This window comes from Camponotus floridanus, unplaced genomic scaffold (genome assembly GCF_003227725.1).
Source record: "Camponotus floridanus strain SB8 unplaced genomic scaffold, Cflo_v7.5 scaffold46, whole genome shotgun sequence".
In the NCBI taxonomy this organism is placed as follows: domain Eukaryota; kingdom Metazoa; phylum Arthropoda; class Insecta; order Hymenoptera; family Formicidae; genus Camponotus; species Camponotus floridanus.
The window spans coordinates 932059-949326 of record NW_020229614.1 but is presented as its reverse complement, the minus strand read 5'-3'; the positions used below and the strand labels follow the sequence as shown (position 1 = coordinate 949326).

At 36.9% G+C, this 17268-nt stretch overlaps 1 protein-coding gene across 4 annotated transcripts in view; it reads left to right on the top strand.

Moving 5' to 3' along the window:
- LOC105257891 (teneurin-a) overlaps window positions 1-17268 on the top strand; it is a 434044-nt gene that overhangs the window by 257868 nt on the left and 158908 nt on the right. For 3 of the 4 annotated variants that reach the window (XM_025411980.1, XM_025411981.1, XM_025411982.1), the window contains one exon: window positions 15214-15289. In XM_025411980.1, coding sequence (XP_025267765.1) covers window positions 15214-15289 — 76 coding nt within the window. Of the gene's footprint in view, window positions 1-640; window positions 1548-15213; window positions 15290-17268 lie in introns of those variants that run through there. The other variant, XM_025411983.1, reaches the window with a different exon arrangement.

Genomic DNA, 17268 nt, shown 5'->3' with positions numbered 1-17268 from the left:
CAGTAGCGTGGAGAACCTTTTTGCAATTTGTATCACCGCGCGTCGAAAAAGAGGCGAACGCGAAGATGAAGGAGAAGCGAAGGAAGAGAAACAGGAGGCGGTAGGTGAAGATGGCTATGAAGGTGAAGAAGGCGGTGGTAGGCCGTGTTCGGATGTTGGAGCGACCGCCGCGCTCTGACGAGGGACAACTGGGCCAATCGATACCGCAGCCGGTGGTGGCTGCCGCGATAGAGAGAGCGAGAAGGACAGCGAAGAGGGAGGAAACGGTGGGCGCAGGGCGGCAGGGGGGTGCTGCGCGGGTGCAGCGGCAGGGAAGACGGCTGGTCGATGGGGCCGCGGGGACGACGAGGAAGCGAGGGGACAAGGGCGCAGAGGTGGCGGCGGGTAGGATGTCGCGGGGGTGGCAGCCGGTGTGCCACCCCCGCGCCGACCACCGACGCCCCTCCCGCCGCGGATGGCGCTACGATCGCCGGCATCCTCTCCGCGTAGCGTGGCTGCCGTCGGCTTCTCCGAATGTACGGCCGACACTCTGCGCAGAATCGGCTTGCGGAAGAGCGTTGTACCACAATGTTATCGAGCTTACCGTTTTACCCCGTGTCCCCGTTGTTGTTGATTTCGTTGGATTGGTAAAAAAAAAAGAAGCGACGAAAAAACGGGCGGGCGCGGGGGAGGGACAAAGTGCGTGAGATACGGATCGGAGTGAAGCGCGCTCTCCGTTTCTTCCGGAGAGGATCACCGCATCATCGACGTTTCGCCGTGGTGAGCCATCGGCGCTATCTTCTGGACCAATCGTTTTTCTATTATAACCTCGAATCAGGATGATGGAAACATCGGCAAGTAATATCGGTCGTGCGTAAAATCTCACATCTCGAGTTTCTAAAATTTTTTTTTCATCCAAGGCGGAAATATTATATCCTACGACAGATATCCGGAGATTCTTTCGATACGAAAGTACGGATATTCTTTCGTGACCATCGAGATAAAAGAAACTGTGAAATTAACAAGTATTCCGCTAAAGCCGTATCAAATTCTGTGGCGTAAAAATCGGATAACTACGCGCATCATATTTAGGGCGTTAAATCATGGCGCGAAGTGCAAAAGGTGAATGTCCGTGTTTGAATTCGTGGATATAGTGGATTAACTTTGTCAAATACACGCTCGAACGATTGTATTCGGTATATTCGCGGGACGTTTTCCTTCAGAGACATCGATCTCGTTTCACGTGGATTCCGCCATTTTCAAAGAAAACATTGAAACAATTGCAATTAAAAAGAATCCTACGTGTATGTGCGTGTATGTACACGCCTCTACGTGAATCTGCGCGGCCGAAATTGTAGATACAATACCGTGCCGGAAGTGGCGAATGGGTGGCTTGTACGACTGTTTGAGATGGAAGTGAGTAATAGCAGAGTAAAGTGACCGCTGTATTGGTCATGATGATCATCGTACAGCCATAAACTGTCGCCCGTGTGATTCAATTGCTACCGCAAGCCGACCCAGCAGCACGATGCATCACTACTATACGCAAGAAGACATAGATCGCGTTGGTAAGTGTGGAACGAATAAGATGTTTGCACATGAAAAATTGCGGAGCAAGAAATCTAATTATAATTTAACTATTTAACTATTTAAATTTTTTTAAATTATTTATCGCATGTAGGGCATTTTGTATTTTTATACATATACCAATTTTTATATATATATATATATATAACCACCATTTATAATTTATATTAATTATATTATATGGTTTCCTCATATTAAAAGTTATATTTCATTTGAGTAATGGAAATTTTTTTATGGAGATGAGAAATATTTTTTATTAATCTGTTATAATTTTAATGCACATATATACATACTAGATTAGAGAAAACATAATTTAGACTAAAAATAATTTTTCAAAACTGCACAGGCAGCTATAAAATTCAATGAAAATGTTCGAACAAACTTGAATATCATAATTTGCATTGCAGATCCGTTCGATACATAACTTTAGGGAATTACTAATCGAAACATAAAATTTCATTTCCCTTCAAGCCATACTGTGTTACATTATCGCATTATTACAGTGTATATATATATATATATATATATATATATATATATATAATTATTTGTAATTAAATTTTTATCAGACTTATTAAAATTAATTACCTGAAATGTAAGAGACATTTTAAAAATATAAATAAACACACTGTTATCTTAAAACGTGTATATTCATAATATGCTTTATAATATGCAGATATATCTGACATGAAATATATTTTTTCTTTTTGTTGTGAGAAGGCATGCAGAGATACTATTCTTAACGTTAACGTGCCTATTTGGCAAATGCATGCAAGTTAGATCCCAAGCGTACCGGGTGCCCCTTGTATTCAGAATTATATTAGGTCCTTCGGGCTTTCCGCGCTGATCTTACTCGGAATTTAAATTGGACTAGATACGTTACGGACGAAATGAGGACATGAAATAAAATTCTTAGTGCTATTCTCGGCTCAAAAACTTCGGCTTACAATTTCGCCTCGTAGACGATTATTCGTGGGATCGCAGTAAAACACAAAGTACTTGTTTTTTACATATATTGATGCTTTTATAAATGAATTTGACATTTTCCGTGTTATAATTCTATATAAAAATCTTAATATCTTAACATAATAATTTTATAGGAATTTTAAAGGAAAAATGCTTTTAAATAAATTACTTATTAATATTGTCAAACGTTTCTTGAAATCATTAAAGATCTCATAGGAAATCGAAACTGCAAACTTATGACATAGTTGAGAGATTAAGGTGAAAATTGATTGCCACTGGCCACGAATTAGATCGTAAATAAGTTATTCCTTTCTCATGCGTTTCACATTAGTTCCGCTAACTAGAATGGACCGCAATCGTGCGGACGTAGATGACAAAACTATGGCGATATCATTGGACCTGCGAACTCGAGAAACAATACCGCGACGAAAGTGTAGGGCACATTGTGCATTGTCCATGCAGCCGACCAACGCACGTATTCCTGGAGCCTGTGGCGCATTGTGCTTTAAGACCGTAGCTCGTAAGCAAATTAGAATGGCGCACGTGGCTCGCATAAGTCGATCCACTGTCCGCCTGCGTGTGGGATATGTCGGGGTGGATTTGTACATCGACCCTTTTCCTCGCGTACACCCGCGCGTACTTTCTACGCCCGATGCCGACGGGGGTTTTCTCCTCTTCGACACCCAAAGGGCACGGACACATCGGCAATTACGCCACTTTATTGCTAGGGTTACGTGTCGTGCGCGGAATTAATGCAATCTCGTGGGGAGAGGCGAAATTCAGCTGCGTTTTTCACGGTGTAAACGTTTTCACGGTCGCGAGGCGATTCGAAGCGGAATCGAGGTACGGGCCACCCGCGTCGACGATCCGCATCTGCAATATGTCGCGTCTAATTGAATTCGGGAAAATCGATCGGATCCGCTTATTGCTTAGCTGGGTGCATATAAAGAATGTATGTAGAATGGGAGAAAGAAGAATCATGCAAAGATATAAAACAATTCAAAATTTTTAACTGTTTAAATTATTGAATTGTTCGCATGGTGTGCTTTTTTATCTGAAATTTTAAAAAAATATAGATTTTTTTACATTTAATACTAGATATGCATCGATATTGAAACATTACATAATCAGATTTGCGAATTATAGCAAAATAAAATATCTACTAATAAAAACTGGAAAATAAGCAAAAAAATTAAATCTCTTATTTGAAATAAAATTATGCTTGATAGCAATTATTGTGCAAATACATTGCAATAGCAATTATTGTGTGGATACGATACTATACCTTTTTCATATAATTCGTTATAATTAATGAATACCGCTATCATTATAGACTCTATTATGACTCTATTATTGTTGTTCAATTCATTAATAGTATTGTAATAGAAATTGAAAATAAAAAATCTATATCTCTTGTTACTTATTAATGTGATATGCAAATACACACATAATCTTTTATATTTGCCAATTATTTATATAATTAAAGTTTTTATAAAAAATATAATTTTTTCTGTACATATAGCAAATAAAACCAAAAACATTTTATTGGTAAATCTTACAACTTAAAAATTATATATTGTATTTTATTATGCAGTGGTACGTATACATATTACCAGATAAAAAATTTTAAAAACTACTAAAGTAATATAGTAAAAATATAAAAAAATTGCAAAAAATTGCACAGGAACGATGGAAAATAGAGTAGTTTGAGTGTCGATGAGAGCGTTAATGGCTAACGGTGCAGCCATCAGCGGACAGGAAGCTTCACATTGATCGTTCTACATTCACTTCGGCAAACAACCATGACAGTCCGACGGTGAGCGTCGAATAATTCGCTACCCCTACCACCTGTCTAAGCGACACAACACGGTCGAAAAGTTTCGGACAAGGCAACTCCGACGTTTAGCCCAAAAAGCGACGCGCTTACGAGAGAACTCCGTGAACGACGCGACATGTTCAAAATTCTCTCTTCATAACGTCGCGACCCTTCGACGGAATAATGCGTAAACACAATAAACAATTCGGCGACTCATTTGTCTTCTTCATGAAAAATTGTATTTAAAATTGCAATTTAAAATCCTCGGATCCCAGATGAGACGGTGAAATTTTTTTTCTTTTTTTTTTTTTAATAGAATTCAAGCAAGAACGGAATTACGGAGTAGACGGAACATCGCAGTATGAACCTTTATTAACACCGAGCAATTAACGTTTTTAGAGAAAGCCGATGGGTGCTTATGTGGGTCGCCGGGATGAGAAGGCAATTGCGCGCTCCTTCGCAGCCGTTATTTCATTGGGTGAGGTCGTAAATAAAAACGCGCCAACCCAGCTTCGTCTTCGCGTTCCATACAGTCGCAGCATGCTGCAACTATAACTATAGTAGTATTGTTGGTATTGGAGGTAGAGGGAACGGGGGACACAGGAATGCTAAAGTGGAGCCTTTCAATTCGCATCCCTTTCTCAAGTTCGATCTTTTTCCATGCCACCATTGCTCGTTGTACCGTTGGCAGAATTCATCTTGGCAAACAAAAATCATATTGCATATATTTGTCACCTCGGTATTAAATGGATTTCATGAATTCGTACATTGAATAAGTCGATGGAACGTAGATATTAAAGGTAAGAGAATATATTCTCGAAGAAATATTATAATTAATTTTTTCTTAAAAATTAATCAACAATTATATCATATATTATAACTTTTTAATTTTTAACATGTCTGAGCAATTGCGATAAAAAATTTGTTTGCATCGAAAATAAAGTTTATTTGAAATTTTCTTTACAGTAAAATTCATACATTAATAAGAATATAAGTTACAATAAGATACATAATTCTTATGTTCTTAAGTTCTTAAATTCTTAAAATTTAATTTTATTTTTTAATCTATTAATTCTTAAAATTTAATTTTAGATATTAGTTTTCAATATTTCATAACTTCGTAATTAGATATTTATTATTTTAGAGAGGATTTTAGAGGAGAATATATTTTTGTTATTTATTCCTATGTTTTACCGACCACCCTGTATACACACGTATCCTCGTGTTACGATCAATACGCCCGTGCGGTTCATGAAGATGATAGGAATTATCCTCCGCAGTACTTAGACATGTCACTGATAATACAACATTAAACGAGATAATTACACATGTCGTTAATTGTTATACATAAATTGTATAACATAAACTAAATTAATGCAATATATGATAAAAAATAATTATATTCTTATGTAAAATAATTATACCCAATTCTCATTAGATATTGCGTTATTGGATATTAAATTGATTCATTTAATTTAAGAAAATTATTATGTTTCAAGCTCTTATATTATTTTATATTATTTGTATGCATTAAAGATGAATTAAAATAATAATATTATATAAAATCTTTATAAATATTAATATATATAACTGTAATTATATATTTACTTGAAATGCTTTTTATCTTTAAATTATATCGGGAAATCTGTGTGTTTATAGTTTACTTCATATATAATTTCCTTATAATTTTTTTATCTATATTATTTGATTTTTTGAAGCAGAATTTTACTACACAATAGGTGTGATTTGCATACAAACATTTATGTGTACAATCCGATCAACCAATACCATGACATATAACAATGATAGCCTATTGTGTATGTTTTCTTCTCAATATTTAACGAACAAATTTGAGCATTATACTTCTTTGCTTCATTGACGAAATATATTAACTGCCCAATCACGATCTTCTGCACGACTTCCTCTAGGCCAATAGCGATCCGAAAGAGGAAAGCGAAAGCTTTAATGCAGAAAACTGTTTAACTCAATTTCCTGTAAAATGGTTGGCGCTAATAAGATTCATGTGGAACAAAAGCGCTAACGTAAAACAGGTTACGTGACGCAAATGCACAATTCTCCGGCAGCCGCTGTGCCAAAAGCGTGCAACAATTTATCCCCTGGTCACTCGAATTTGGGCAGATATGAGAAATTCGGCTGGCCGTAATGTACACCGACACTACCGTGAAACTAAATTTAACGCCCTACGTATCAATTCTTTCACAGCAATTTCGTTGTAATTTTGCCTACTCTGTCGTCCCTCGGTTAAAGCATTACCGGATAATTACGCCATTAGCGCGATGATATTGCCCGCTCAAAGTAAAATTAAATATGTTAATTTATCGTGTTATATGAATTAAATATCTGAAAAGGAAAAATTGAATATCATGAAAAAAATTCGATTTCAAAATCATTTATAAGAAATTGAAGTTCCGAAATATTTTTGTTATTACTTATCGCTCGCTTATTTAATAATTTCCAAGATTATTAAATCATGAAAATCGCACAATCTCAAATGAGATAGATGAAATACGCAAATATGAGGAATATAGAAGTAATCTGGATAAATGCCAGGAGCTAATTCCTGCAGTTAGAGTTGATGAAGAAAACGAGACTATTTTACCAAGCTAGTTAAATTTTAGCTATTTCTATTTGCGATTTGTACATAATAGTAAACATTGAATGTACATTGTTTATGCAAATATAAATATTCTTACATGTGCGTAGATTACTTAAAAAGTTTAAAATTTAATAAATAAATTCAAAACAAAAATTTAAATATCTGTACGTTTGAATGTACCTTCTTACATATAATACATACATAAGATATTTTATCATGAAATTTTATTAAGATTTTATGAAAATATTTTACATTATCAGCGTATATTATTTTAATTTCTACAATATAAACTTTGAATTTTTTATTCTTCTATTAATATTTAAAGAGAGAGGAAATTTGAATTATAATAAATCTAGAATGTTCAGAAATTACTTTATTCTCTCAAATGATGTCAAATCTATTATCACTGATAAACAATGGTTGCACTTATAAGTATAGCATTGCAAACAGTGAACTGAAAACACTGAAAAGAATCAATTTTTCATATTTGTGAATTTCAATCAATAATGTTTAAAAATGTCTTCTTTATTATAATATTATATGTATATGAATTAAATTCACAGCAAGATGTTTTGTTAAAGCAATATCTCTCTGACTAGAGATTATTTGTTGTTTATTATGTCTCAAGACTATAAAGCAGTGTAGTTTAATTTTGAATTTGAATATTAATTGTACAAAATCTTACTGTCATAATCACAGTGACATGAACTGGAGGAGCAAAATGTGAATGTTTTCATTGAAAACTAGTAAAAATCTTGTTTCAATTAATGACATTTTTAATCCAGTTTAAGAGAGTAAATGATTTTGACTAACTTTATTGATTCACGTTAGTACGTCGTCGTATTTGAAGCGCATATAATCGCAAATGTTTACCTCTCACGAACACAGAATGCAAGATCAGAGTCAACCAATTATTTCGAGGCACGAACGTCTAGACTGACGCATATCGATCCGTCTCGAGTCTACGGAGATCCGTCAACGGATCCTACCCTAATAAACATTCATTACCCTCCAAGCCGAGATCAACCCTCTAGATATTGGCAACATTGATGGTTTGTACTAAATAATAAGACTCGAAAGGATAAACGAGAAGAACTTGTATCTATCATGTAGTAAGACATTAACATATTTATTTTTTGATAGATTATTTTATATATTATACAATTCCATAATTATCTAAAGGAATATAAAATTATTATGTAATATTGTAATGAAAAATTATTATTATTTATATACTTACAGGCAAAAAATTTTTATTTGACTTTGTAACATTTATGATGTTGCAAAATATAAATGTTAAATTTATAAGAATATTGAAGAAAGCTTTTATTGTTTAGAGATTAACACGTGACTTTACCAAACACTTATTAGTGATCCAAGTATGCCTACGAGATGTTTGCGAGGGCGAATGTTTGATCAGGATAAGTCGAGATTGCTTAGAGCAAAGCGAAACTCCCTTTACAAATGATCGAGACATTATAATGAGAATCTTATTGTAAATGACAATGCACGGAGCATACGTGTGTCGCGGACAGAAAAATACACATTTATGCTCGACAAAAAGAGAAACTAGCCCTAAATACTCATTTGAATGTGGCTGTAATATTGGAATTCCATGGAACCTTTCTCCATGAGTGCACAAACTGAACTAGGTCATTGCGTTTCGCATGATTTCGAGAGATGAAAATTGAAACGATATATTCTCGGTTTCGGCGTTATCGATACGTAATTTTGACGGGGTAAAGGCGCATTAAAGTACATGAAACGCAACGGGCCTCGATTATTTACAACTCTATCTCTTGTATTCGCGCCGCACGGTGAAGAGTAAATTTCTATGAATTTACTATACGCGACGCGCCAAGAATGCGATTTACATTTCCGAGTGTGCACAATTCCTGCAGACCGCCGCGCGATATCTTGCAAATATTATCTTCTCGTTTGAAACAACGCGGACATGGTCGGCATGTATATGACGTTTGGAATGAAAGCAATAACGACAGCCGTCTGTTAATACCGCATCTACTGGCGTATCATCGAATACGAATCCTCGCGAATTGAGATCGTGGTCATTCTCGTTGTCGAGACGATGATGTACGCGACATTACACGAAGTAGAGGTGTTAACAGTAATAACACATTGGCGGCAACTATAAGAGGTAAAGCGCTGATCAGGATTCTCGGACACGCATCCCCCTGGATTACCTTCGTTCAGTGTCCCATGGGTTGGCGTTCGTAACGTTGCACAGTGCGCTGACAGTTTGTCCATTTTCTCTTTCTCTCTCTCTCTCTCTCTCTCTCTCTCTGTCTGTCTCTCTTTGTCTCTCTCCACTAAAGTATTCCTCATTCTCGAACCCCTACGCTTCGTACGATCAAGAGACAGACTATCGGCAATCGCCCCACATGGCCATTATCGTTAATCAACCCTTGTGTTTACGCAGACTTGCCCACACCGTTACTCTCGCACCTCTTGATTACACACGTCCCTCAAGTGCCGAGGAATACGCATATATTTGTACGATCGCGAAATAAAAAGCAGAGGGAATATTAGATTTCACAATGCATATTATTTTATATTACTTTTGATATTTTATTTCATTTTTATATACGACTGAGGAATATTTCGCTCATGAGCGCCTCTGACCTCTCGAAAAGTTCGATTCATTATGATATTAAATTACAAGTCAGATTTGAACACCAGAAATATACATCACCAATGTAACATACTATTATGTCTTATTCTCGAAGGCGTGGAACTATTTAAATATATGCATTCGAAGTTAGTTCTCTTAACTCCGATTTCGAGAAATTTTATCTTTCGCTTTTTCGACGTCACTTTTTCATAAATAAATAAAGACTTGAGCGGTTTTTGTAAAACTGTTTAATCGCAGCTCTGATATGTGCTTATGGTTTTCGGTATACAGTTATATGCTTTGATGATATCATAATATATGTTGCAACACACGGCATCGAGAAGCGAAGCGAGTGAAAAAACTTACAACTTGCACGGACAGATGATAGATGATTGCGCGAAACACATAATGAAACAGAACTCAATCTTCTGTTCAAGGAATGAAACAATACGGATGGCTGGTGTAGAAGAAATTGAAAAGTTATTCCTTTGATTTTTCGCATAACGTAAAGCGATAGAATGCAAGCTATTGATCTTGTCTAAGGAATAAAACATGCGATTGCTTCGTAAGAAGAAATTTAGCTGTATATAGTTTTATAGTTTTATGTAGCTTCATATATTTATTATTAATATATCGCTTTGAGATATATCATTGCTTTCGAAAAATCATTTATGAGATACGCAACCAATGCACATAAAAAAAGAGAGAAATTTATTAAAGAAATATACGTCATGCCAAATATTATGTGAGCTTTAACTTACAATGGCGATATATTCTGTGTAGTTAAATAACGTGTGAAATGTAAAATCAAATGAAATATAAGCGAAAATGCGAACTTTAATGCCATAATAATTTTTGGCAATGTATATCGACGCACGCATATATTCGCATGCTCTCATACAGTTGACATTCTGAAAAGACGATACGCTCATCGTGATGTACGTATAAGGTCGAAGAAACCTCCCACAGGAGAAAAAGGTAACCGTCGCGCTCCAAAGATTCTCTGGCCGACAGCCAAACACCCAACAACCAGAAACCCTCAGACTCAACTATATCCACTCCATCCAGAGACTTACGTACCTATCTCTGATCTTTTTCTCTTGTCTTTACGTGCGTTTCGCTCTTATCTTCGCTTCGTTTCACCTCGCCTGGGCTCATCCTCAAATTCCATTTTCTAGCTCTGCTTCTACCCCTTTTACAACCGCTCGCTAGTCCCTTTTTCAGCTGTCACTTTAACTACGCCTTGTCACTCTTGCGCTATCACTCTCGTTATCACTTTCGTTATCATTTTCGTCGTTGTCATTCCTAAATTTGCCCACATATTCGGTTGTTTCCCCTCGACTATCTTGTTCGACGTTCTTAGTCGACGTTCAGTTTTCCACCCGGTGTGTCACTCACCCATCCTTGTTAAAAGAGCCGTGTGTAGTGATTAAATAAAGAACTGACCAGTCGATCGTACACCCTCGATTACGGGGAGGAGAAGCCCTTCTCGATCCGAGAGTGCTACCCGATTTGCCAAATTGCGCGCTTTTAGGCGAGCTATTAGTCGGTACGTTCTGTCAGCGCCCCGAGCACGGATAAACTTTATCGCGATAGGATGTTCCTCGCTTACTTAATTCGGCTTATGTAATTTCCAGTCCGGCTATCATGACTGCGGTAATGTTCGCTTCTCTTTGACGACATTCTGACGGCGATGTATTTAGGTCAGCGGCGTTCTTATACGAGAATATTTCGCGCGGGCTTGTCTCTTGCGTAATTCTTGAAGATATTTTGCCCTACAGCGAATGAATCCTTGGATGTATAACGAAGTAATGATAAGAATGCAGCGTGGCAATAAAAACAACCTTAACCTTTAAATAACCTCTCGAGGGATAGTTGCGGAGCTTGCGAATCTCTGGGAAGACATCAGGTAAAACTGGAGCACATAGATAAAATCGGTATAGTTCATTGGCAAAATGCGAAAGTCACGTCATTAACCGACCGAGCGCATCAACCTAGTTGCTGCCGCGCCATTAGCAGATAATGACACTTTTTCGAACGAAGGCTGGGTCGGCCAGACTTTAGCTCCCGTAGATAGAACGCAATCGATCGTTTTCTGCCCGGTTTCTGAGCAGATTGCTCCGAAGAGAATTTTTCTAAAATCGGCCAAAACAAATGCTAATGAAGAAAGACTTTGAAAGTATCCTTGAAGCGACTGTAAAAAAAATCTCTTATTTTACTTGAGAATCTCTGCACGATAATGATCGCTCATTACTAACTTGATCGTTTCATTCGTTGAGCTCCTTCAGAAATATTTAGCATGTAAGAAATTTACGTGCTTCAAAAAAATGATGTCAAGATAATGGGAGAGAGAGATTGGCGAAATTATTTCACAATTGCTTCGATAATGCGACGTTCAATAATTAAATTTGCATTCTACTTTGCCGCATCTCTAGAATATTATTAGTAATCTCGGAAAATAATAGTTACTATTGACAGTGACGTATGCATATGCGTGTGTGCGTGTGTTAGAATTTTAAATATAATATAGTATATTTTTTATAGTATATATCTTTTTTCATTTAAGCAACAATATATATAATTATTCATTTTTTAATATAATATTTATATAATATTTATTTTCTTAAATATTTATTTTTTTTAAATTGAAACATATTAAATAATATTATTAATAATATTAATCGTACTTCTAATAAATAATATTATTAATAAATATAATTAAATGTAATTAAATAATATTATTAATAATATTAATCATACTCCTGTCAACGTTAATATGAAAAATGATATTATCAACAGTTCTATTTTCATAATAAAAAGATACTCGTGCGTATCATCCGTTGTTAGTGCGATCACAAAGGAAGAATTACTGTCTCCTTAGAAGACTCAATATGAAAATACAGTAAATCCTTACACAATAGTGGCTTGCTCTCATTTCGCTGGCATTGTCGGAGATATGTTCGCTACAGTCGCGCTTGCACAACTCGGTATGCAGCTTATTTCTTCCGAAAGTACCCCGACAGAGGCACGCGGCGTATCCCTTCGTGGGCGTTAATATTCTCGATGGGTGGTCCGGCGAGCCAGGAGCCTCGCTTTCACTGAGAGGGTAGCTACTAGAAAATATGCGAGATATCGGAGAACCCTCGATCAGTCGCACCCACCTTCTCCGTGTTATCACCATGGCTACCGGATGAAACAAACGGTAGCCGGGATGGCTGCTAAGCCTCGGCAGCTTGGCAACCAGTCTCTCGCTCTGCGAGAATGAACCCGTCGCTTTGTGCTACCAGCTGTCAGGACTCTCTGGTCGACAGGTTTCCGTACCTACCTACCTACCTACCTATCTACTCCACTGTACGCGCGCGGTTCAACGGAATCGAGTCATTCGCATCTGACACGCGCCAATTTATGCTCAGAATTACAAAGGAAACGTTACCGTCCTATATGTTGCGAGCGAGCCTTTGAGCTTGCGACTAGCGAATGGCACGGTAGTGCCGATGACACGACGATTCCGATCCCGTTCCATAGATTTCGCAGCATGCCCGGTCTAAGGTCGGATCGTTTATGATTGACGGGGCTTTATGCGAAAACGCATTTCCTTTCTCGTACGTATGCTGTCAAACGAATTGCCGCACGTCATCTTCATGCGCTTTGTTCCATTACCATTATAGCTGCGATACTACGTTAAACGATTGAAGAAATTACAAAAACATAGCAATTTATTATATATCGATAAAGAGATTCAAATAATGCAATATTTCACTGTAAATATATAAACGCAGAAATCGGCATAAAAAATCCATTAATAATGAGTAATGAATATATTCGAAAGTTATACTCGGACATTCATTGTATAAATAGTTAAGATTTTCAGAGCGTAGACAGTGACAAATTGCTGCAGAAATAAGAGGGCGAAAGCGGTAGTTAAAAGAACCTTATGGGTTAAAACCGATGTAGTGTCGGTATATCAAAGTAAACGAACGAACAACTATCCTTGTTTTCTTATATTTCGTTACCGCTTCCTCTAGATTCCGCTCGCTAAGTCCCGTTCAGCCTCGTTATTGATTCAACAGCCAATTTTCGCGTTGTGTGAAAGTCTTCCCGTTCGGTGTAGGAGAAGCATTTATTTCACATTACAGTCACTCGAGAATTCGATACTGTTTCTATTAAAAAAAAAAAAAGATATACTCAATTGATTATTTTTTAATGCAGAAAAATCTTTTTAAAAAATATTTTTGTACATCAAAAATTAATTACATACAATAAGCATATATCATGTAATAAGCAATAAGAGCCGCGGGAAAACTTATCGCCGATGATGTTTGTGGAAAAAAAATATTGAGCGTAATGTGGAATCATTCGATAAAGAGATTTAGCGATCTTGTGTCGGCGACTGAACATCAGACGACTACTCACGATCGATAGCAAAACGTCACTGACGGTTACATTAGTCATGAGCGCATTAACTATACAGATAAAAGGAAGGCAGCTCGCGACGACCCATCAACTAGAATATGCATGACGTTACGAACCGACAGATCGGGGACCACGCACGGCGAACGAAGGCTAAATCGAATAGCAACGTCAGCCTGCCATCAGGTAGAAAAGAAAGTTTGAAAATTAATTATGCACGCGTACGCGTCGCTATCCGTTGATAACCGGAATCTCTATGAATTTGCGCTTTTCCAGACGTTTACGCTTATCACTGTCGATTTATTTATTCGCGTAATCTACAAATCTCTGACAAAGATACTCAACACTTGATTAACACGATCGAGCGTTATCTCTATATATTCTCAGATTTTTTAATTAATTTTTTATTTTCAATTCAGCCTTTTTTCGATACATATGTAATAATTAGATATAGATAATATAAGCACGCATCCGTTTTGATCGCGCCGTTTAAATAATTCGCGAACACCATACTCGAAACAGGGTTAAAGCACTTACGAATACGAGAACAATTTGCGTTTAATAAACTCAATTATCTCGTTGCATGACACAGGTCAAGTTGCCGAGAGTAGAGGAATATCTGCGTCCGCCGCAGATCCTGTTACCTGTCTAAGTAATTAAGCAGTAGTTACGACAGCATATGTTTTAGCGAAATGCCGCAATATGCAGCAACCATGAATCAAATATATAGACAATTGGAACATGCTCGGAATGTAGAAGAATTTCGAAATCGTCGAAGAATTTCTATTTATGTTGTATTACACTTTACAGCAATATAGAGAATTGTTATTTTTCTCAAATTAATTAAAAAATTCTTATTATTAATTATCTCTCTTTCTACTTTATACTATATAAATTGATAGATAGACTTTATACTTTATACTATATAAATTGATAGATAGCTGAAATTATTTAGATACAATTTGATCTCTCGTCCCTGAGATTTCAAATCTTCATAATTTTGTGTGTGCAATATGTAAGAAATCGTTATATTAATATCACAGATTGAATAAAGCGTTTTAGGACATAATTGTAATCACACTTCTTGGTTACTCGCGGCGTGTAGTCTGTATTTCCGTTAACCGATGCAAGACGGATGCGCTACCCGATCGCTGAGTGTGACTTTATGCAGTAGAGCATTAAGGACAAACGTTTCGCTGTATGTTGCAGAGTACTTGATGTCAGGAAGTCCACGGAGTTATCCAGCGCGATCCCCAGGGGTAGCTTCCACGCCAACCGTGACCAGGTGAGTTAGTACGCTACCCGCGAATTTCGCAAATCTGTATACGCGAATATGCGACGTCTCTCATGCTACCTCCGAATATGACACATCCATATTCCAACCAACGTAACATAACGTAAATTCTCGCGAGGGCGCGAACGAATAAGCGGATTTTTGTCGCTAGGCCAGCAAATCCGCGTGAGCCTTATCGGTTTACCTGCTGGCTGGATTTTATGCGGTTGAATTAAGCTCCAGCAACTACGAAGAACCGATAGATCGTGATTGATGTATCTTGAAATTGTAAACACATTGAAATTGTTAACACATAGAATTTCGGAATTGTGTGTCGCGATAAATTATTAATGCTTTACAGATTTTGTCACTATTACGTTAGCTTCGGTTTTACGGTTTACGCGGTTAAAGGTAAATAAATAAATCTCAAAAATATAAAGACGAATGCAGAATTTATGGATAAATATTTGTCGCATTGTTAATGTCGAAATTGCTATTGCAATGAAAATACAAGAATGTCAGACAGGTTTGATGTTCAGTAACGATTTTTATCTGACTTAACCAAGCCGAAAGCTTTCTCAGTGGTCACGAAGGATGTCTTCGCGACAAAACTCGAGTGCGAAAAGTTTCGAGAATCTAAATCAATCGACCGGGAAGAGAAGAAAGCCGAGCAGTCGAGAGCGCGATAGGAAGCGCGATAAGTACAGGGAACTCTGCGACGAACCAGCCGATGGGAGGCAGTCAAGAGGGAGAGCAGGAGGTACAGAGCGTGAGAACGAGACATGTCTAAAGATGTTCCAATTCAAATGAGTTGAACTTTTAAAATATTTAGAATGTTGAACAGGCCCGGTCCCGGCATTTCCATTTTCGTTCCCCCGTCCTCCCTCTTTTCGCGCCAAGCGTGCCGGTCGATCGCCGTCAGTGACGCGCACGAAATTTCGAATTAGTTCGTTCTTTATTCTACCTCATTGCCATCCTTCAGCATTCCGTCTTCTTTCTTTTCTCAAGCAGCTAATGGCCCACTACGTGCCGCAATTCATATTTCATTGCTCGCATGCGGAATACTTTTGAGCATGACTCTCGCCATACTAATACAGTAAATATTCTTCACTACAGTTTCATTCTATATGGTTCTATTTTGTAAATCAATTTTATAATTATATACGATAAGTGTTCTTGTTTTTAATTGAATCGTTCGCAAAAAGAAATACAACACTTTAAAGTCATATCTATCGTTATCATGAAAAAAATAACCGCAATCTATCATATATGAAACTGATTGCTTAAGACAAGCACTTGCATCGTATAATTATGTGATACGGTTATACAGTGTCTGATATTGACGTTTTATGACATCGCTTGTAGCTTGAATTATCCAATTCACGTCGTATATTAGTATTAAGAGGTTCTCCCGCCGGAATTGCTAATGCGTTCCTTATCGCGCTTAATTTCCTAAATTCTCTCGAATTATGAATATCTGTACAGCTATGTGCACACAACTGTCTCGGATAATCTTATATATTATTAGTTATTTGCAATGATTGACATATGTGTGTATATATATATATATATATATATATATATATATATATATATATATATATATATTGTAGGATTCTTGTTTCACATTACACATTCATAGGTAGTCACGCGAGTTCGTCGATCTTTTCTTGAGGATCTTGAACTCCGTTCAGGGGTATCGATCTCATTCTATACTTATACGACAGCGTCTCTATTCTGAATTCTATCTACCTATCCTGTCAGCAAAGTATCAGAGTATAAGACATTATTACTGTCATGTAAAGCTCACTTGTTTGATAATTCTATCTCGGTATAGTCTAGATCTTCTACCGATATATCATCGCAATTTGTCTTAACAATCTGTCGACAGTGATCACATAACTATTTTAATCGCGAAGGATACGCAAGATTATCACAGAGAATTTGATAACAGAAAATCTAATTCAAAGAATATCGTTTTCGAACGATAA